We start from the raw sequence: 19,312 nt of genomic DNA, 5'->3' as shown, positions 1-19,312 counted from the left end.
CCCTGAGCGGCAGGAAATGTGGTAAGCGTCCGTCCGGCTGCCTGAAGGAGAGAGCGGCTGGGGCGAGACGCCGAGGAGCGAGCGTGAGTCATTGGAGCGACACGTAATCAGATCAGCGTGACTGGGCGGCGAGACTCGGGACTACACGGAAAATGACATCATATTAGCATTTAATTTTACTTCCAGCGGCTTTGAGGGATTTGCCCAAAAGCTGACAATCGGCTGACTTAATTGCTTAGGAGTCTGTTTATATAAAACCAGTACCCGTTGTACTGCGCTGCGGAATATGATGGTGCCATATAAATCAATAAATTATTATCTATCTGGAAGCTGCTACAACAAAATCTAAATTTCAATGAATCATTATGTGCAGACCGGATTCTGCCGCCCAGCAGGGCTGGGATTTTCGTAAAATATTTTCTGTTCTTTACATTCTTCTTATATTTCAATTATAAAACTTTTTTCATTTTTTTGGCATTAAAAAACCCAAGAAATATGTCTTCTAAACCCACCTACTTTGCATGTCTCAGGAGCCGCCTTCTTAATTCCCTGCCTATTATTCCTCCCCATTAAGTTGTTTCTCCCCTTTTGTTACATTTGCTGAAGGTGGTAGATAAGTTGAACAGCCTCCCAGCAGAGGTGGTAGAGGGTAATACAGTGAGGGGATTAAACATGCATGGGATAGACATACAGCCCCTGAATCTAAGACGAGACCAACAACTGATTAAGGTTTCAGTCTTTACAGCAGGGAAAACGGGGAGACTAGACGGGGGCCGGATGGGGCCGATCTGCCGGCGGGTCCCTTTATACCTAATAGTAACTTATATTTCCGAAATAATCTCTATTTGCTGTTATTTATAGCGCCGTCACATTCCGCATAATATCTGACTTTTAAGAAAAAAAACATATTTAACCCCTTAGGGACAGCGGGTTGTCTTTAAACCCCATTAAGGGCAATGCATTGTGAGCGCGTACATGTCGTGAAGGGGTTAAGAGGAGCTGTAACAATGAACGGTTAAGTAATAGTTGCTGCCTGCGTCACTTAACCCTTACGTAGCCGACACACAGTCCGCCGGCGTTTCTGGAGCAGTCGCCACGGAAACCTTTAACCCTTTATACAGCGTTCTTCTGGAACGCGACCCTTTGGCGGTTTCGTTATTTTCCCTTTTTTTTTTTTTTATTATAAGCGCGTTTCTGGTTACTTTGCGACTCTTTGCAGGACTTTAAAGGGTTAACCGGGTTCCGAGTCTCTGTTTAGAATGAAATGAGCGGCCTGCGCTCAGCAGCCTCGGGGCCGGCGAGGGGGGGGGGATTACTGCGGGAAAGAAAGAAACCAATGAAACGACTGCAACTCCCAGCATGCGCAGCCGGGCGAGGTGCGGCGTTACGGTGTGGTGGTCTGCCGGCGGCTGAGGGTGCTGTGGGTGGGAGGGGGATTTAAAGAGACCGGCTCTCCCGTTGCCAGTCCTGACGTCTCTCTGTTTTGTCCCCAGGATTCTCATGGGATTGTAGCCTCAGACTCCTCCGCGATGCCTCTGTTTGGGTTAAACTGTGGCAAGAAAAAGCAGGAAGGTAAGTGTTAAAAATAAATGGCCCACCCCCTTGGACCACCCTCTTCCATCCGGCCCCCGTCTAGTCGCCCGTTTCTCCTGCTGTAACGACTCAAACCTTAATCAGTCGTTGGTCTCGTCTTAGATTCAGGAGCCGTATGTCTATCCCATCAATGTTTAATACCCTCACTGTATTACCCTCTACCACCTCTGCTGGGAGACTGCTCCACTTATCAACCACTACACCTGTGGAGAATTGGTTTGTCTCATCTAGAGTGTCGGATCTTCCATCGCTGAAACGCCCCCCCGGGGTGCATCGTGATGATATCAGAAGAACGCGTCGGTCACATTCTAAACGGCGTCCGCCGCGCCTCGTCTTCTGGTTCCTCTCTGAGATAAAATATAAAAAGATATTTTAAATTTTTTTGTAAGTTTTCTGCCGAGTTTCCGCTGCAGCGAAAGTCCTGGAAACCCTCTGAATGCCGAGCGGAACGCTCTAAAAATATTAACCCCTTAATAGCCCATCAGGCAGACTCCGATGCAGCGACTCTCTAATGGTTCTAATAACGCTCTTGTCAGGAGGTGAAGATATTCTCAATGAAATCACCTGTATACTTTATAAATTAAACGGGGTAAATAAAACTCATTATTCTTCTTCTAAATGCCCCCCTCAGTTACACCAATAGCTACCAACAGGCCACAGTCCCACAAAAAGTCCTGATAAAGCCTCACCCACCCTAAACCAAGGTGCCCCTCATTGGCCTTTTAATCCGTCGGGAGTTTTGTGACGTGCTGGGGATGGTTGGCGCCGCAGTCTGGTAATGACCGTCAGTTGCCCCTTTTGTGCTGCCTGAGAGTAATGGGAGCTGTGGTTCTACAGCAGATGGAGAGCCGGGTTATCTAAACGCTGCTCATCACACTGCCGGCAGATGAGAAAGAAGGAAAAACATCTGCCCTTCACCCCCGAAGCCCCCTTTTTAACCCCCCCCCCCCCCGGTTCCCGGGAACCTGTATGTTTAATAATGACATGGAATGAGTTCATGCGCTCTCCGGAATCTCGGTTCCTTTGCTGTCTCGCTGAGACCGCTTTGGTTTGGATGTCGGGGTCGCTGCGGGTTCTTATGATCCAGAGGTCCCGATAAGAGCTTCCCGGCGGCTCCCAGAGACTCCCCCCCCCCCCCCCCGGTAATGAAGTGATGCGGATTTACCCATCCGGGGGTCCTTCTTCGGGTCGCCGGCGGACCGCCACATATCCGAAGCCCCCCCCAGCGGCAAATTTACTATAACGGCTGCTTCTGCTGCCCATAACGGGATTGCATTAAAGCAGCAACTGTCACTCTCTAGCCTGAAACACTATTGTACAGCGCTGTGGAGTATGATGGCGCTATGTAAAACAATAACAATAATACAAAATAATAATAAAATAATAATAAAACAATAATAATAATAAAATAATAGTAATAATAAAATAAGTTTAATAATAAAATAATAACCATTTTTATTGTCGGCGTTATTTCTCTTTCCTCCACGTCCTGCGGACAGCTGCATGTCACTTGGTGTCGGTTTGGTTTATGGCTTTATAACCAAAAGCAGCTGATACCGGGGCTCTGTGACCCCCCCCCCCCAGGGCACACAGAAGGCAGATCCCCCCCCCCCCCATCCAGGTAGATTCCTGGTTTTTCTATTAATTTCCATCCCATAGAAACTGATACTAAAAGCAATTAACCATTTGTGTGCATCCACAGTACAATAAAACTGTCTCAGTGGGGTAAGTGGAAGTGAATGGGGCAGATTCTCAGGGTCACGCAGTGTGGAGCCGACTCCTTCATATTCTGATTTAATTATATCTGAGCGTCCTGACCGATCACCCGGACTCTCTGACTAATGAAAGTTTGTGAAGGATCGGACTTCATTAACATCGCCATAAAGCATCAGCTCAGTGTGGGGTTTCAGCCGGGAAACTCACCCAAAATATCACATGACTGACAACATTGGTGGCTTCAGGGGGGGTTATATTACTGTATACAGCGCTGGGGGGTTATATTACTGTATACAGCGCTGGGGGTTATATTACTGTATACATCGCTGGGGGGTTATATTACTGTATACAGCGCTGGGGGTTATATTACTGTATACAGCGCTGGGGGGTTATATTACTGTATACAGCGCTGGGGGTTATATTACTGTATACAGCGCTGGGGGGTTATATTACTGTATACAGCGCTGGGGGGTTATATTACTGTATACAGCGCTGGGGGGTTATATTACTGTATACAGCGCTGGGGGTTATATTACTGTATACAGCGCTGGGGGTTATATTACTGTATACAGCGCTGGGGGTTATATTACTGTATACAGCGCTGGGGGGTTATATTACTGTATACAGCGCTGGGGGGTTATATTACTGTATACAGCGCTGGGGGGTTATATTACTGTATACAGCGCTGGGGGTTATATTACTGTATACAGCGCTGGGGTTATATTACTGTATACAGCGCTGGGGTTATATTACTGTATACAGCGCTGGGGGGTTATATTACTGTATACAGCACTGGGGGGTTATATTACTGTATACAGCACTGGGGGGTTATATTACTGTATACAGCGCTGGGGGGTTATATTACTGTATACAGTGCTGGGGGGTTGTATTACTGTATACAGCGCTGGGGGTTATATTACTGTATACACCGCTGGGGGTTATATTACTGTATACAGTGCTGGGGGTTATATTACTGTATACAGTGCTGGGTGTTATATTACTGTATCCAGCGCTGGGGGTTATATTACTGTATACAGCGCTGGGGGGTATATTACTGTATACAGCGCTGGGGGTTATATTACTGTATACAGTGCTGGGGGGTTGTATTACTGTATACAGCGCTGGGGGTTATATTACTGTATACAGCGCTGGGGGGTTGTATTACTGTATACAGCGCTGGGGGTTATATTACTGTATACAGTGCTGGGGGGTTATATTACTGTATACAGCGCTGGGGGTTATATTAATGTATACAGCGCTGGGGGGTTATATTACTGTATACGGCGCTGGGGGGTTATATTACTGTATACAGCGCTGGGGGGTTATATTACTGTATACAGCGCTGCGGGTTATATTACTGTATACAGCGCTGCGGGTTATATTACTGTATACAGCGCTGTGGGGTATTAATGTCTACAGCTGTATGAAGGGTTAAACGTGGATGTGGTTGGGGATAGAGTGGGGTTATTTAATGGGTGTGGAGGCGTTTTAGGGGTTAATCGTTCAGTGAGAGGGTTCCTGTTATCAGCAGTGCAGATGGCCGGGTATTTACATGGCTGAAGTGGCCGTTTCCAAGGCCTGATATAAATGCGGGGAGCGGTTTAAATATTTACTCGATGCTTTCTGTTTCTCCATCTATGGGAAAACCCGATTCCCCGACCCGTTTCCTGCATTCGTGTCGTGTCTGGACAGCGTGTTCCACCAAGGGGTTAAAAAATAAAAAAATAAAAAAAAAGCATTATTATTTGAACCCTGCAAGAAATGTCCCAATCTGTGCCAGTTTTACATGGATTGACACGGAAGGGTGTTTTACTTTACTGAGAGGGTGGTAGATGAGTGGAATAGCCTCCCAGCAGAAGTGGTAGAGACTGATACAGGCATGGGTGGGGCACAGAGGAATGAGGGGCATCAGGGACTGGTGAAACTAAACAGGGACACTTGGGATGTAATTGCCAGAATCTGCAGGGATTAAGGTAATTTTTATTTTGAAGCCCCCTCCCCCACAGGGCAGCCGGAGCCCAGGAATAACTGAGCCAAAAAAACGGCACAAAAATAGAAAGACTTCGGAAAGAACTGCGCGTCCCCCCCCCCCCCCCCCGAACGCCTCTCAGACGGGCCATTTTAGGGTTTCCTATTTTTTTAATCAATCCAATGTATGGCAGCGCTGAACTGGTTAATACGTATTATTAATACATTGTAACACTTCGCTGCCTTACTAGCTGAAATACACCAACTCCCATTAATAAAAGTCAGAAGCATACAGTTTGGGAGTAAAGCGGATCCCCACCAGCTTTTTATTCTTTTTACCCCAGTTGCCCCATAATATAAAGTTTTCAGGCAGCTGTATATCAGCCGTTTGTATGATTCTCGCTCTGTTATCTGAAACTATAGAATGGCTCGGTCTTAATTACCAGCCATACTCTCTGACTAATGAACTTCTATGGGGCAACGGACTTCATTAGTATTGCCATAAAGCATCAGCTGATCTGTTCTGCAGGAGAAGCTCCCTGGGGTAAGTCCTTCATAACGCAGATGAAGCTGCAGCTCGCCTGCAGACTGCTGATTTAGTAAATAAAGCCCCATGTATTTTAGTAAATTACACAGACAGGGAACACCTGCAGAGATAAACGGTGTAAAATCAGCCTTTTGTGCCGATAGCGAAGTCATTAATATATAACTTTATTAACCCTTAAAATACATCATACATGTCAGCCGTAAAGAGATCTAAGAAACAACATGGAACAAGAGACCCGAATCTAACACTAGAGGGTCAGAGGTTTAAATGGAATTAAAGGTCCTTTTTTTTTTTTTTTTTTTTTTTTTTACTGAGAGGGTGGTAGATAAGTGGAACAGCACCCCAGCAGAAGTGGTAGAGGGTGTGACAGGGCCAGGCTAGCTGGCTCATGTGTCATATGAAGTTTAGCCGGGTCACGGAGCACTTTTGTGTCCGGTTCCGTATACTGTGACCCGGTAATATATTATATTGTGTTTATTGTGTAACCGGCCCAGAGACTGATGTGGATTCAGCTCCAGCCTTCAAAGAGACGATCCTATAATCTGGCTGGGGCTCTTAATCAGCCAGCACAGCCCTGTCTGCCCAGACGGCACCCGCACTACAGGGGGGATAACACAGGTGGGGGAACCCATTGTATTCTGTAATCCCCTCACCTGATACATCCCCTGTATACTGATGGGATTTGTGATGGGATGTGAGTGATGGGATTGGGGGTTGGGTTCGGTACTCATTGCATTGAGATTGTATATAAGTTCTGTGTGTTTGTAATAAAGAGAGTTCTTCTTGGTTTGCTACGAATGGTGGTCTGGATGATCCGTGGATAGCTGAGTGCGATCCGTATGAGGGACTGACTGGTGATTCCTCAGCCCTCAAACAGGGGGACCCGGCCTTGGGTACGGTGACCCTGTAACAGAGGGTAATACAGCGAGGGTATTAAACATGCATGGGATAGACATACGGCTCCTGAATCTAAGACGAGACCAACGACTGATTAAGGTTTGAGTCGTTACAGCAGGAGAGACGGGGGCCGGATGGGGCCGATCTGCTGGGAGGGGGGGGTTCTGGGTTTTTAATCTGATTAAATATAATGTATTTTATGGACGTAAGGCTTTCTGTGACATTCTTATAACCCAACGACCTTCTGTCTCAGCTGCTGAAGCCACAATCTCGGTTTTGTGAACTTTTACCCCTTGCGTTAAGTAGTGTTTGTTTTAGAGAAATCCGTAGCCCAGAAATGGCTTCATTGTTAACGTCCTCAGAATGACTTCAGAAAACAAACAGCCGGCTCCACGTTTCTTTTTATTAACAATAATAGTTTCTGGTTTATGCGGCTGGCAGAACCTCAGCTGATAGCCGTCCAGCCATGTGCCGCTCTACAGAGACCGGCCCCTGTATAACATATAGACAAATAAATGAGCCGGACCCTGTATAATATATAGATAAATCAGCGAGCCGGCCCCTGTATAATGTATAGATAAATCAGCGAGCCGGCCCCTGTATAATGTATAGATAAATCAGTGACCGGCCCCCTGTATAATGTATAGATAAATCAGTGACCGGCCCCTGTATAATGTATAGATAAATCAGTGAGCCGGCCCCTGTATAATGTATAGTTAAATCAGTGACTGGCCCCTGTATAATGTATAGTTAAATCAGTGACCGGCCCCCTGTATAATGTATAGATAAATCAGTGAGCTGGCCCCTGTATAATGTATAGATAAATCAGTGACCGGCCCCCTGTATAATGTATAGTTAAATCAGTCACTGGCCCCCTGTATAATGTATAGATAAATCAGCGAGCAGGCCCCCTGTATAATGTATAGTTAAATCAGTCACTGGCCCCCTGTATAATGTATAGATAAATCAGTGAGCCGGCCCCCTGTATAATGTATAGATAAATCAGTGAGCCGGCCCCCTGTATAATGTATAGATAAATCAGTGAGCCGGCCCCCTGTATAATGTATAGATAAATCAGTGAGCCGGCCCCCTGTATAATGCCTGTAATATGGCGATGCTAAAGAAGTCTGTTCCTCCATAGACTTTCATTAGTCAGAGAGTCCTAATGGATGATTAAGACCAAGCTGTTCTATTAAATGAATGGAAAACGAACTTAAAAAAAGAAGATATTTTTCTCCCATAAATTAACTTTTCGTTTTTTTCCCCCCGCAGAGAAAGAGAGGCGTCTGCGAGCGAACGACCGGGAGTTTAACTTGAAGTTTAAGTATGCGGTAAGATGCCTAACACTGGGGGGGGGGGAATAATAATAGTAATCAGAGGAGCAGTGAAACCGTTTAACCCCATCAGGGATTCAGATTCACGCAGGGGCCACAGTATAGACAAACCACTGATCCGGTAAGGGGCGCGGCCACGAGGTTCAAGCAAAGGCATGCTGCAGGGGATAAAACCACGCCCCGGTCACACCCCAACCCCACCCCCTAAAACCAAAAGGGTTCCTTCTCTACCCCTTTGAATTGTTGCTTCCCGGATCATTTATCTTTGGTTTCAAATCCAATAAATACTCCGGATCATGGGGGGCGAAGTTGCGGCACGCCTTACTCCCCGCCCCCTTCCTCGAGCCGCTTTAAGTTGGACCTCCCACCTGGAGCCTGGATGATGTTCCCAGTTATGACATCATTTTTATCTTTATGTCGTCATGGAGGTGGGAATTGTAAATACCTTTTTGAGTATACATTTCTAAGCTGACTGGCCAGCACAATGTATAGGTGAGAACACGCCCTCTAGAAAGGGGTGACCGGTGCACTTTAACCCGCTCCACGTCATCGCCCGCTCTGCCGCCGTCTCCAGATAAAATCTATCCAATGCCGGTAAAGGTCGTCGTCGATCTCTGGTTACCGCGGCAGCCGATACTTTACTGCTCCGCATATCTATATCAGGCTCATTGATTATATAACGATGGGTTAACCACCCCCACGGGGTAGGCAGGACGGGCGTAGATGACCCATAAAGCGGATTATTTGGTTCGTCGGACTAATGGCAGGTATTCATGGACCTGGCGCGTGCCTGCGCGGAATGCCATTCATTTCAATGGGAGCGCTTCGTTGTCAGTGATTGGCTGCAGAGCCGGCCTTAAGTGTTCTGGCGCCCTGTGCGGACTACTCCTCTGGCACAGGGCGCCATGGCAGCAGGGGCGCCTGCCCGGGACTTAAATGAAAACATCGGGTTTTTTTAAAACTTTATTTAACATTCTTCAGGTTAAATAAACTTTACAAAAAAAACAAAACGATGCTTTAATTTAAGTCCCGGCCAGGAGCCCCTGCTGCCATGGTGCCCTGTGCGGCCGCACACCCCTAAGGCCGGCCCTGATTGGCTGCTTTAAAGGGACATCATGGACAGGCCTTAAAAGATAGAACTTTATGTGTCATTTAATATACATTGTTTCAAAGATGTGAGATAAATGAAAGCGTATATCTGCGGGACGGACACAATCTGAGGGCGCGACGTACAGCGGTAACGAGAACGTACAGCATGCGCGACGTACAGCGGTAACGAGAACGTACAGCATGCGCGACGTACAGCGGTAACGAGAACGTACAGCATGCGCGACGTACAGCGGTAACGAGAACGTACAGCATGCGCGACGTACAGCGGTAACGAGAACGTACAGCATGCGCGACGTACAGCGGTAACGAGAACGTACAGCATGCGCGACGTACAGCGGTAACGAGAACGTACAGCATGCGCGACGTACAGCGGTAACGAGAACGTACAGCATGCGCGACGTACAGCGGTAACGAGAACGTACAGCATGCGCGACGTACAGCGGTAACGAGAACGTACAGCATGCGCGACGTACAGCGGTAACGAGGACCTCTTTTGTTTAACAGACAAACGCAATCAAGACCTCGAAGTATAACGTCTTCACGTTCCTGCCGCTGAATCTGTTCGAGCAGTTCCAGCGCGTGGCCAACGCTTACTTCGTGTTCCTGCTGATCCTGCAGGTAAAGCGTCAAACTGCGGTGGCCGGGGTGGAATAAGGACCCCGGGGGCCCCTAAAGACATTCATTATCGGCGCTATCACAACATCCCACCGCCTTGGGAGGGGGCTGGTGGTAGCCCCAAACGCAATGTCGACAGATCGCCCGCTGACATCAGGGGGACCGCCCAACGACTATATGGGAACGGCCACTGACATGAGGGTACCACCCACTAATGTCAGCAGGACTGCCCACCGACCTCAGGAGACCGGCAACCGACATCAGGAAAACCATTTAAAAATTAGTCGTAAGAAAATAGAAGAAAAATTATTGGAAAAAATATTTTCCCATTAAAAATTTGAAATATTTATATTTTCTAGGCCTCTTATCCCCTATGATGGCCCCCAATCAGAAATACGACTTTTCATCAGAAATATTTTTCAACATTTTCCCCTAATATGGCTTCTCTGGTAGAAATAAGACGTTTCATTGGAAATATTTTTTCCCAATTTGTTTTTTCCTATTTTATTATGAAATGGCGTATTTTCCAATGAAGATGAAATTATAAAATAGAACACATCATAAAACTAAAAATCCCGCGGTTGAAGTCCTTTCATCTGCTTTCTTCGTTCTTTCCTCCACAGCTCATTCCCCAGGTCTCCTCGCTCTCGTGGTTCACTACCGTCGTCCCCCTGGTCCTGGTGCTGACTGTATCTGCCGTGAAGGATGCGACCGATGACTTTGTAAGTGGCCAGATCCCCTCGGTACTACATTCTATGAGCCTCTGTGATCAGGTCTCCTCTGCTCTCCTGCCTGCCCCCTGCTGGTCATCCCTGTAACTCTCCTTCTTTCTTCGGATTCTCTCTTTTTCTGCAGCGCTCCTCCTGCCCGATTCTCTCGCTGCTCCCGCGCATGTGATTTATTAAAGGGGTAGGTCGAACGCCACCTCAGCTTCCATCAAATCACGCCAAACAAACTCATCTCATCCTGCCAAGACCCCCCCCAAACTGGCATTTGCCATAACGCAATGACCCTCTCCACCCTACATTAACCCTACCATTACCTGGGGCATAATCAGCGAGGGGCAAGTCTTTAGCTGAGGTTCCAAGAAAGCCAGAAGCGCCCACTCCAGTAGTTAAGTTACTAATCCCATGACCCTCAGCCAGCTCTGGGGCATTTGCAATTCCTAGACCAGCTAGATGGTCTTCTCTGCTCTCATGAGAAGAGCTTCACTATTATTATTATTTTATTATTATATTATTTATTATATTATGTATTATTATATTATTATTAGAATTATTATTATTGTCATTATTATTTTTGTTATTATTGTCGTTATTATTTTTTATTTCTGTAGCCCCAACAATTTGCGCAGCTTTTCTTACAGTCCCTACATTCAAAGATTCTGAGCTTACAATCTAGATATCATGTATTTGTCGCTGTGATGATTGTAAACGAACAGCTTTTCTTGTTCTAGTATCGGCACAAAAGCGACAATCAGGTCAACAACAGAACAGTGCAGGTGCTCAGCAAAGGACAGTAAGTGTCAGACGGCGGAAGAAACGCATCCGGATCATTCCGGGCTACATGTATGAAGAATAACGCTGCATTGTCTGACTGTACATGTTCTGTGTATGAACTCAGCGCTGTATATAGCGTCAGCATATTCCGTAGCGCTGTTACATTACATTTATTTATATAGCGTCAGCATATTCCGTAGCGCTGTTACATTACATTTATTTATATGGCGTCAGCATATTCCGTAGCGCCGTTACATTACATTTATTTATATAGCGCCGGCAGATTCCGTAGCGCGGTTACATTACATTTATTTATATAGCGCCGGCAGATTCCGTAGCGCCGTTACATTACATTTATTTATATAGCGCCGGCAGATTCCGTAGCGCTGTTACATTACATTTATTTATATGGCGCCGGCAGATTCCGTAGCGATGTTACATTACATTTATTTATATGGCGCCGGCAGATTCCGTAGCGATGTTACATTACATTTATTTATATGGCGCCGGCAGATTCCGTAGCGCGGTTACATTACATTTATTTATATAGCGCCGGCAGATTCCGTAGCGCGGTTACATTACATTTATTTATATAGCGCCGGCAGATTCCGTAGCGCGGTTACATTACATTTATTTATATAGCGCCGGCAGATTCCGTAGCGCTGTTACATTACATTTATTTATATGGTGCCGGCAGATTGCGATCGATGTTACATTACATTTATTTATATGGCGCCGGCAGATTCCGTAGCGATGTTACATTACATTTATTTATATAGCGCCGGCAGATTCCGTAGCGATGTTACATTACATTTATTTATATGGCGCCGGCAGATTGCGATCGATGTTACATTACATTTATTTATATAGCGCCGGCATATTCCGTAGCGCTGTTACATTACATTTATTTATATGGCGCCGGCAGATTCCGTAGCGCTGTTACATTACATTTATTTATATAGCGCCGGCAGATTCCGTAGCGCTGTTACATTACATTTATTTATATGGCGCCGGCAGATTCCGTAGCGCTGTTACATTACATTTATTTATATAGCGCCGGCAGATTCCGTAGCGCTGTTACATTACATTTATTTATATAGCGCCGGCAGATTCCGTAGCGATGTTACATTACATTTATTTATATGGCGCCGGCAGATTGCGATCGATGAAAGAAGCCATATTGTTAGAGAAGCCATATATAGGGGGCAGATCACCAGGATAGGACATCATATCCCAATACACAGCCTCACAGAACCGCCGCACAGTGCGCAAATATAGGGACTGTCCCACGAAAAACAGGACCGTCTGGAGGCATGCGGCCCAACCATCGTGCCCCCTGTAGTCGCCAACTTATGGTGGAGAAGAAACTTGAATTTTATTGTCCACGAGGCGGGACGGTCGGCTGCGTTTTGTCCGAATTCATTCTGGTAAAACCCGTTTTCTGAGAACACAGAATTTTAATATTTTTTTTCTTTAAAATGATCACAAAAGGCTGTTTTTTTCAGAAATATTCTGTGTCGCTGGAAGGTTTAGGGGACAGAAATTGTCGATCGCTTTATTTCTGCCTAATTTTTTGCAGGTTCACCAATGAGAAATGGATGAATATCCAAGTCGGCGATATTATAAAACTGGAGAATAATAATTTTGTAACGGTGAGTTCAATGCCGTCTGGGGATATAGTAATAGAGTAATACCTACCCCATGCATGTTTAAATCCCCTCACTGTATGAACCTCTACCACCTCTGCTGGGAATCTGTTCCACTCATCTACTACCCTCTCGGTAAAGTAAAACTTCCTTACATTACATCTCAGCCTCTGATCCTCCCATCCTCCGGTTCTAACATTTCGATTGGTGTGAGATATGATGCCCTCGGTTGTTTGTGTTATTTTGCCCCACGTGGGGTATTTTTGTTTAAATGGCTCTATATGTTTTCAGGCAGATCTTCTGTTGCTGTCCAGCAGTGAACCCAACAGCTTGATCTACATAGAAACCGCGGAGCTTGACGGGTAACTTTCTCTTTTATTATTTGTCTGGAATCGGAGTCCCCGATGCTTTGTATCAGGTGAGCCACCATTCCCCCGAAGAGCTTACAATCTAAAAGATGCAATTTTTCCCCCAGGGAAACCAACTTGAAGGTGAAACAATCGCTGACAATTACAGGAGATCTGGGCGAGAACTTACAGCAGCTTTCGCAATTTGATGGTAGGTTTACAACGGAGAAACAAGCCTTCGATAGTAACAGAGTAACATACAGTATATACAAACTAACAGAGTAATATATATACAGAGTAACATACAGTATATACAGAGTAACATATATACAGAGTAACAGAGTAATATATATCCAGAGTAAGAGAGTTATATATACAGAATAACAGAGTAACATATATACAGAGTAACATAAAGTATATACATAGTAACAGAGTAACATATATACAGAGTAATAGAGTAACATATATACATAGTAGAGTAACATACAGTATATAGATAGTAATAGAGTAACATACAGTATATAGATAGTAATAGAGTAACATACAGTATATAGATAGTAATAGAGTAACATACAGTATATACATAGTATTAGAGTAACATACAGTATATATATATATATATATATATATATATAGTAACAGAGTAACATATATACATAGTAGAGTAACATATATACAGAGTAACAGAGTAGCATACAGTATATACAGAGTAACAGAGTAATGTATATACAGAGTAATATATATACAGCGTAACAGAGTAAGATATATACAGAGTAATATATATATATATATACAGAGTAACAGTAACATACAGTATATGCATAGTAACAGAGTAATGTATATACAGAGGGACAGAGTAATGTATATACATAGTATTAGAATAACATACAGTATATACAGAGTAACAGAGTAACATATATACAGAGTAACATATATACAGAGTAACAGAATAACATATATACAGAGTAACAGAGTAATATACAGTATATACATAGTAACAGAGTAACATATATGCAGAGTAACAGTAATATATACAGTATAACAGAGTAACATATATACATAGTAATAGAGTAACATATAGTATATACATAGTATTCGAGTAACATACAGTATATACAGAGTAACATATATACAGAATAACAGAGTAACATATATACAGAGTAACATACAGTATATACATAGTAACAGAGTAATATATATATACAGAGTAACATATATACAGAGTAACATATATACATAGTATTAGAGTAACATATATACATAGTAACAGAGTAACATACAGTATATACAGAGTAACAGAGCAACATATATACAGAGTAACAGAGTAATATATATATCCAGAGTAACAGAATAACATATATCCAGAGTAACAGAGTAAGATATACAGAGTAACATATATAAATAGTATTAGAGTAACATACAGTATATGCATAGTAACAGAGTAATGTATATATGGAGTAACAGAGTAATATATATATAGAGTAACATATATACAGAATAACAGAGTAATATATATCCACAGTAACATATATACATAGTATTAGGGTAACATACAGTCTATACAGAGTAACATATATATAGAGTAACAGAGTTATATATACAGAGTAACAGAGTAATATATATACAGAATAACATATATACAGAGTAACATATATGCAGAGTAACATAGTAACATATATACATAGTATTAGAGTAACATACAGTATATACAGAGCAACATATATACAGAGTATTAGAGTAACATACCGTATATACAAAGTAACAGGGTAACATATATACATAGTATTAGAGTAACATATATACAGAGTAACATATATACATAGTATTAGAGTAACATATATACAGAGTAACATATATACATAGTATTAGAGTAACATATATACAGAGTAACATATATACATAGTATTAGAGTAACATACAGTATATGCATAGTAACAGAGTAATATATATACAGAGTAACAGATATGCAGAGTAACATATATACATAGTATTAGAGTAACATACAGCACATACCGTATTTGCTCGATTATAAGATGACCCCCCCAAATCTTAATATTAATTTAGGAAAAAAAGAAAAAGCCTGAATATAAGACGGCCCTATAGGAAAAAAGTTTTACCAGTAAATGTTAATTCATGTAAACTATTTTTTTTTAATGAAAGCTATGATTGAGAAAAATATTTTGGTTTTATTTCCTTCTATTTTCCAACCTGCCCCCCAGTTATGCACATCTGCCCCAGAAATGCCTTATACCCCCTACATGCCACTGTGCCCCATGATATGCCTTTTAACCCTCTAAATGCCACTGTGCCCCATGATATGCTTTTTAACCCTATATGCCACTGTGCCCCATGGTATGCCTTTTAACCCTATATGCCACTCTGGCACTTAGAGGGTTAAAAGGCATATTATGGGGAAGAGTGGCATATAGGGAGGTTTAAGGCATTTCAGGAGGCAGAGTGGCATTAAGGGGGTTAAAAGGCATTTCACAGAACACTCTGCCTCCAGAAATGCCTTATGCCCCCCATTTGCGTGCGATGCACGCAGACAACCCCCACTGCTAGCCACACCTCCTTCCGGCTGCAGCAGAAGTTGTCTACGCTGCCCTAGCTGCACACCGGGGACTCTGAAGTACCGGTAAGTGGGGCGGGGGGGTTGAGACAGGAGGATCCAGATCCCCTGCAGCTGCGGGGGATCTGGATCTTAGTCGTCTCATAGTCAGACTTTGAGGTCTGATTATAAGACGACCCCGATTATAAGACGAGGGGTATTTTTCAGAGCATTAGAGTAACATACAGTATATACATAGTAACAGAGTAACGTATATACATAGTATTAGAGTAAGATACAGTATATATATAGTAACAGAGTAACATACAGTATATACATAGTATTAGAGTAACATACAGTATATATAGTAACAGAGTAATGTATATATCTGCCTGCCCAGTTGGTGACATTGTAGCGTTGTATCGGTATTCTGATGACTGACGGGGGGTATTAATGTCAGATAACGTTACTGATGACACTCGCTCTGCATCATGTAGGGGAAGTGGTCTGTGAAGCTCCCAATAACAAGCTGGACGCATTTACTGGGACGCTGACCTACCAAGGAGAGAAATACGCTCTGGACAACGGGAAGATCCTGCTGCGCGGCTGCACCCTGAGGAACACCGAGTGGTGCTTCGGGATGGTCATCTTCGCAGGTCAGGAGAACATTCAGCCTCGAATATCCAGAGTGACATGCGACGGAGCGCCGTCCAAGGATGTTTGTGACACCTTTTAGCAGTAAAATGTAGGACTTTCAAGGTCTCATTGGTCCCTTTTTAAGATTTAACAATTTATGTAAGGCCTAGAGAGTTCATGATACTCCTCTATGAACATTGGTCGCTAATAATGGAGCAGTAAAGAGATACCCTTCTCTGTGTTCCACATCTTGGTGGAAAGATTAATGTCGCTGGGGTGATGATGATACTCGGAGAATCTGTTATAAGGCGTGAGGAGGGACGGAGCAGGAAATACGGTTATTAGAGTGATTGTGTCGTAGTGGATACACGGCTGCTACCACTCACCGTCCCGCCTGTGCTTCCCTCGTAGGGCCCGACACCAAACTGATGCAGAACAGCGGAAGGACCACGTTAAAAAGAACGAGCATCGACCGGCTCATGAATCTCCTTGTTCTGTGGGTATGTCTGAGCAAACGGGGGGCAGTTGTAAGACCTTCTGGTCCTACATCAGCGCCTGACCTCACAACCGGCTAAATGGGCACAAATTCCCACAGAAACGTCCCAAAATCTTATGGAAAGCCTTCCCAGAAGAGTGGAGGCCAACGTCGTATCAATGCCCATGGTTTTGGAACAGGGAGCCCGAGCAGCTCATATAGGTGTGATGGTCAGGTGTCCAGATACATTTGGCCACATAGTGTATGTTCTTATATTACATTCCCAGCTCTTTGTCCAGAAATGACTTTTTTTTTTCCCCAGAAAATATGACATTTTCACCTCTCTCTCTCTCTCTCTTTTATCAACATTCTCAGCTTCTATGTTCTGCTTTTGTAGATATTTGTGTTCTTGGCTGCCATGTGCATTATTCTGGCCATCGGGAACGGCATCTGGGAATCTAAGCAGGGATACTACTTCCAGGTCTACCTCCCGTGGCAAGAAGACGTCCACAACGCGGCCTTCTCGGGGTTCCTCATGTTCTGGTCGTATGTCATTATCCTGAACACAGTGGTGCCGATCTCCCTCTACGTCAGGTGAGTCTGGTATTCACGGGGCTATCCTTTTGTTTAGGAGCCCACCGGGAAGGGTGTTTGGGGGCAATAATCAGTAGTCATAGGGGCAGGATTGTGCCAACAACCTCTATGATGTATTCACTAACCAGGTAGTTTGCAGAAGAGATGAAAATAACTTTTCCTCCCCAGTTCTTCTGACTGCGCTTTTGCCTCTTCTTTGATTATCTCACCAGTGTTGAAATCATACGGCTTGGAAACAGCTACTATATAAATTGGGACCGTAAGATGTATTACCCCAAGAAGGACACCCCGGCAGAAGCTCGTACCACCACCCTCAACGAGGAGCTGGGACAGATCAAGTACATCTTCTCCGATAAGACCGGGACCCTCACCCAAAACATCATGACCTTCAATAAATGTTCTATTAACGGAAACTCTTACGGTGTGTCTCCCGAAGCTAAATATTACTCTTTTGGATGGAACCCCCCCCCCGTTTCCATGGTTCCTTATCACATACGTGTCCATTACACGCGTTATAACCCGCGCTGAGTCTCCGGTAACCCAGCTGCCGTTGGCAATCACACGCTATTCCTCACCGTCCACGCTAATTCCCGCTCTCCCTTCTCTGCTCTTTCAGGGGAGGTGTTTGATTATGCCGGGAATCGGCTGGAGATTAACGAGGTAGGTGTTTCGGGGTGAAAAGAATGGACAAAAAGTAAACATTTTCAGAAAGATTAACGTTATGGGAGTAATGTAATATTTTTACATTTCATATATAAATATATATATATTTTTTTTATTTATTTTCTCTCTTGCCAGCATACGGAAAAAGTAGATTTCTCCTACAACCCGCTGGCTGACCCAAAGTTCGCCTTTCACGATCATCGCCTGGTCGAGTCGGTGAAAATCGGGGATCCGTCTACTCAGGAGTTCTTCCGCCTCCTCGCCCTGTGCCATACGGCCATGTCGGAGGAGAAGAAGCCGGGTAGGCGCGGAGTAGCCGATACTGAAAGTACCTGGCTATAAAAGCGATGGATACTTTGTGTCAAATAAATAATGGGAAGTGGCCCTAAGGGACCCTAAGCGGAAAGATGTTCAGGGGGCGCCTCTCTAACAGCCATGATGAAAAGAATAAACATACATGAAATAAGGTGTATGTTTCTCACCACACTCAGATCCAATGACGGGGACCTTAGACCAATAGTGGCCCTAGGCAGCTGTTAACCTATGTCTATGGTAGCGTCACCTCTCTGATTGGTATCTTATTGGGGGCATTTGTGCAGAGGTACAGTTCCCCATTACCCTTCCATGGATGTGACCCTGTCCTGCTGTCTTGCTGACCCTGTCCTGCTGACCCCGTCCTGCTGACCCGTCCTGTCCTCCCGTCTCAGGTGAGCTGGTGTATCAAGCTCAGTCTCCCGATGAAGGCGCTCTCGTCACGGCTGCCAGGAACTTTGGCTTCGTGTTTCGTTCCCGTACCCCGGAAACAATCACTCTGGTGGAAATGGGGGAGACCAAGGTATACGAGCTGCTGGCTATCTTGGATTTCAACAATGAGCGCAAGAGGATGTCTGTGATCGGTGAGCTACGTGGGATGGCGAAAACCAACATTCATGTGGATAGAGTGTCAGCTTCTGCGGGCCATGGCCCATCTTTCTTTAAAGCTTCTGAAAATGTTGATGGATCTAAAATTTAGCTGTTTTTGGTTATAGAATATCATCTGGTGGGCCAGTTGGCTAGGGCTCTAGAGAAGCCAAGCCAAGGGGTGGCCAAGCCAGCTTCAGGTTGAAAAACCATTAGAATGCTCG

General features: G+C 44.3%; 1 protein-coding gene across 1 annotated transcript in view; it reads left to right on the top strand.

The window, feature by feature from the left end:
• The first annotated feature begins 1,529 nt into the window (after nucleotides 1-1,529).
• The window catches only part of LOC149276637 (phospholipid-transporting ATPase ID-like), a 30,283-nt gene continuing 12,500 nt past the window's right edge, over nucleotides 1,530-19,312 (top strand). The window contains exons 1-15 of the mRNA XM_089503417.1: nucleotides 1,530-1,572; nucleotides 7,994-8,052; nucleotides 9,670-9,783; nucleotides 10,404-10,502; nucleotides 11,237-11,298; nucleotides 12,859-12,931; nucleotides 13,217-13,287; nucleotides 13,401-13,483; nucleotides 16,318-16,476; nucleotides 16,868-16,956; nucleotides 17,329-17,525; nucleotides 17,738-17,946; nucleotides 18,142-18,185; nucleotides 18,324-18,489; nucleotides 18,896-19,084. Coding sequence (XP_089359543.1) covers nucleotides 1,530-1,572; nucleotides 7,994-8,052; nucleotides 9,670-9,783; nucleotides 10,404-10,502; nucleotides 11,237-11,298; nucleotides 12,859-12,931; nucleotides 13,217-13,287; nucleotides 13,401-13,483; nucleotides 16,318-16,476; nucleotides 16,868-16,956; nucleotides 17,329-17,525; nucleotides 17,738-17,946; nucleotides 18,142-18,185; nucleotides 18,324-18,489; nucleotides 18,896-19,084 — 1,657 coding nt within the window. The remainder of the gene's footprint in view (nucleotides 1,573-7,993; nucleotides 8,053-9,669; nucleotides 9,784-10,403; nucleotides 10,503-11,236; nucleotides 11,299-12,858; nucleotides 12,932-13,216; nucleotides 13,288-13,400; nucleotides 13,484-16,317; nucleotides 16,477-16,867; nucleotides 16,957-17,328; nucleotides 17,526-17,737; nucleotides 17,947-18,141; nucleotides 18,186-18,323; nucleotides 18,490-18,895; nucleotides 19,085-19,312) is intronic.

Source organism: Sceloporus occidentalis, unplaced genomic scaffold (genome assembly GCF_023333645.1).
Source record: "Sceloporus occidentalis isolate IW3139 unplaced genomic scaffold, rSceOcc1.0.p SCAF_232, whole genome shotgun sequence".
In the NCBI taxonomy this organism is placed as follows: domain Eukaryota; kingdom Metazoa; phylum Chordata; class Lepidosauria; order Squamata; family Phrynosomatidae; genus Sceloporus; species Sceloporus occidentalis.
Note: the sequence above shows the minus strand (reverse complement) of the source record. Positions and strands in the feature narration are given on the sequence as shown.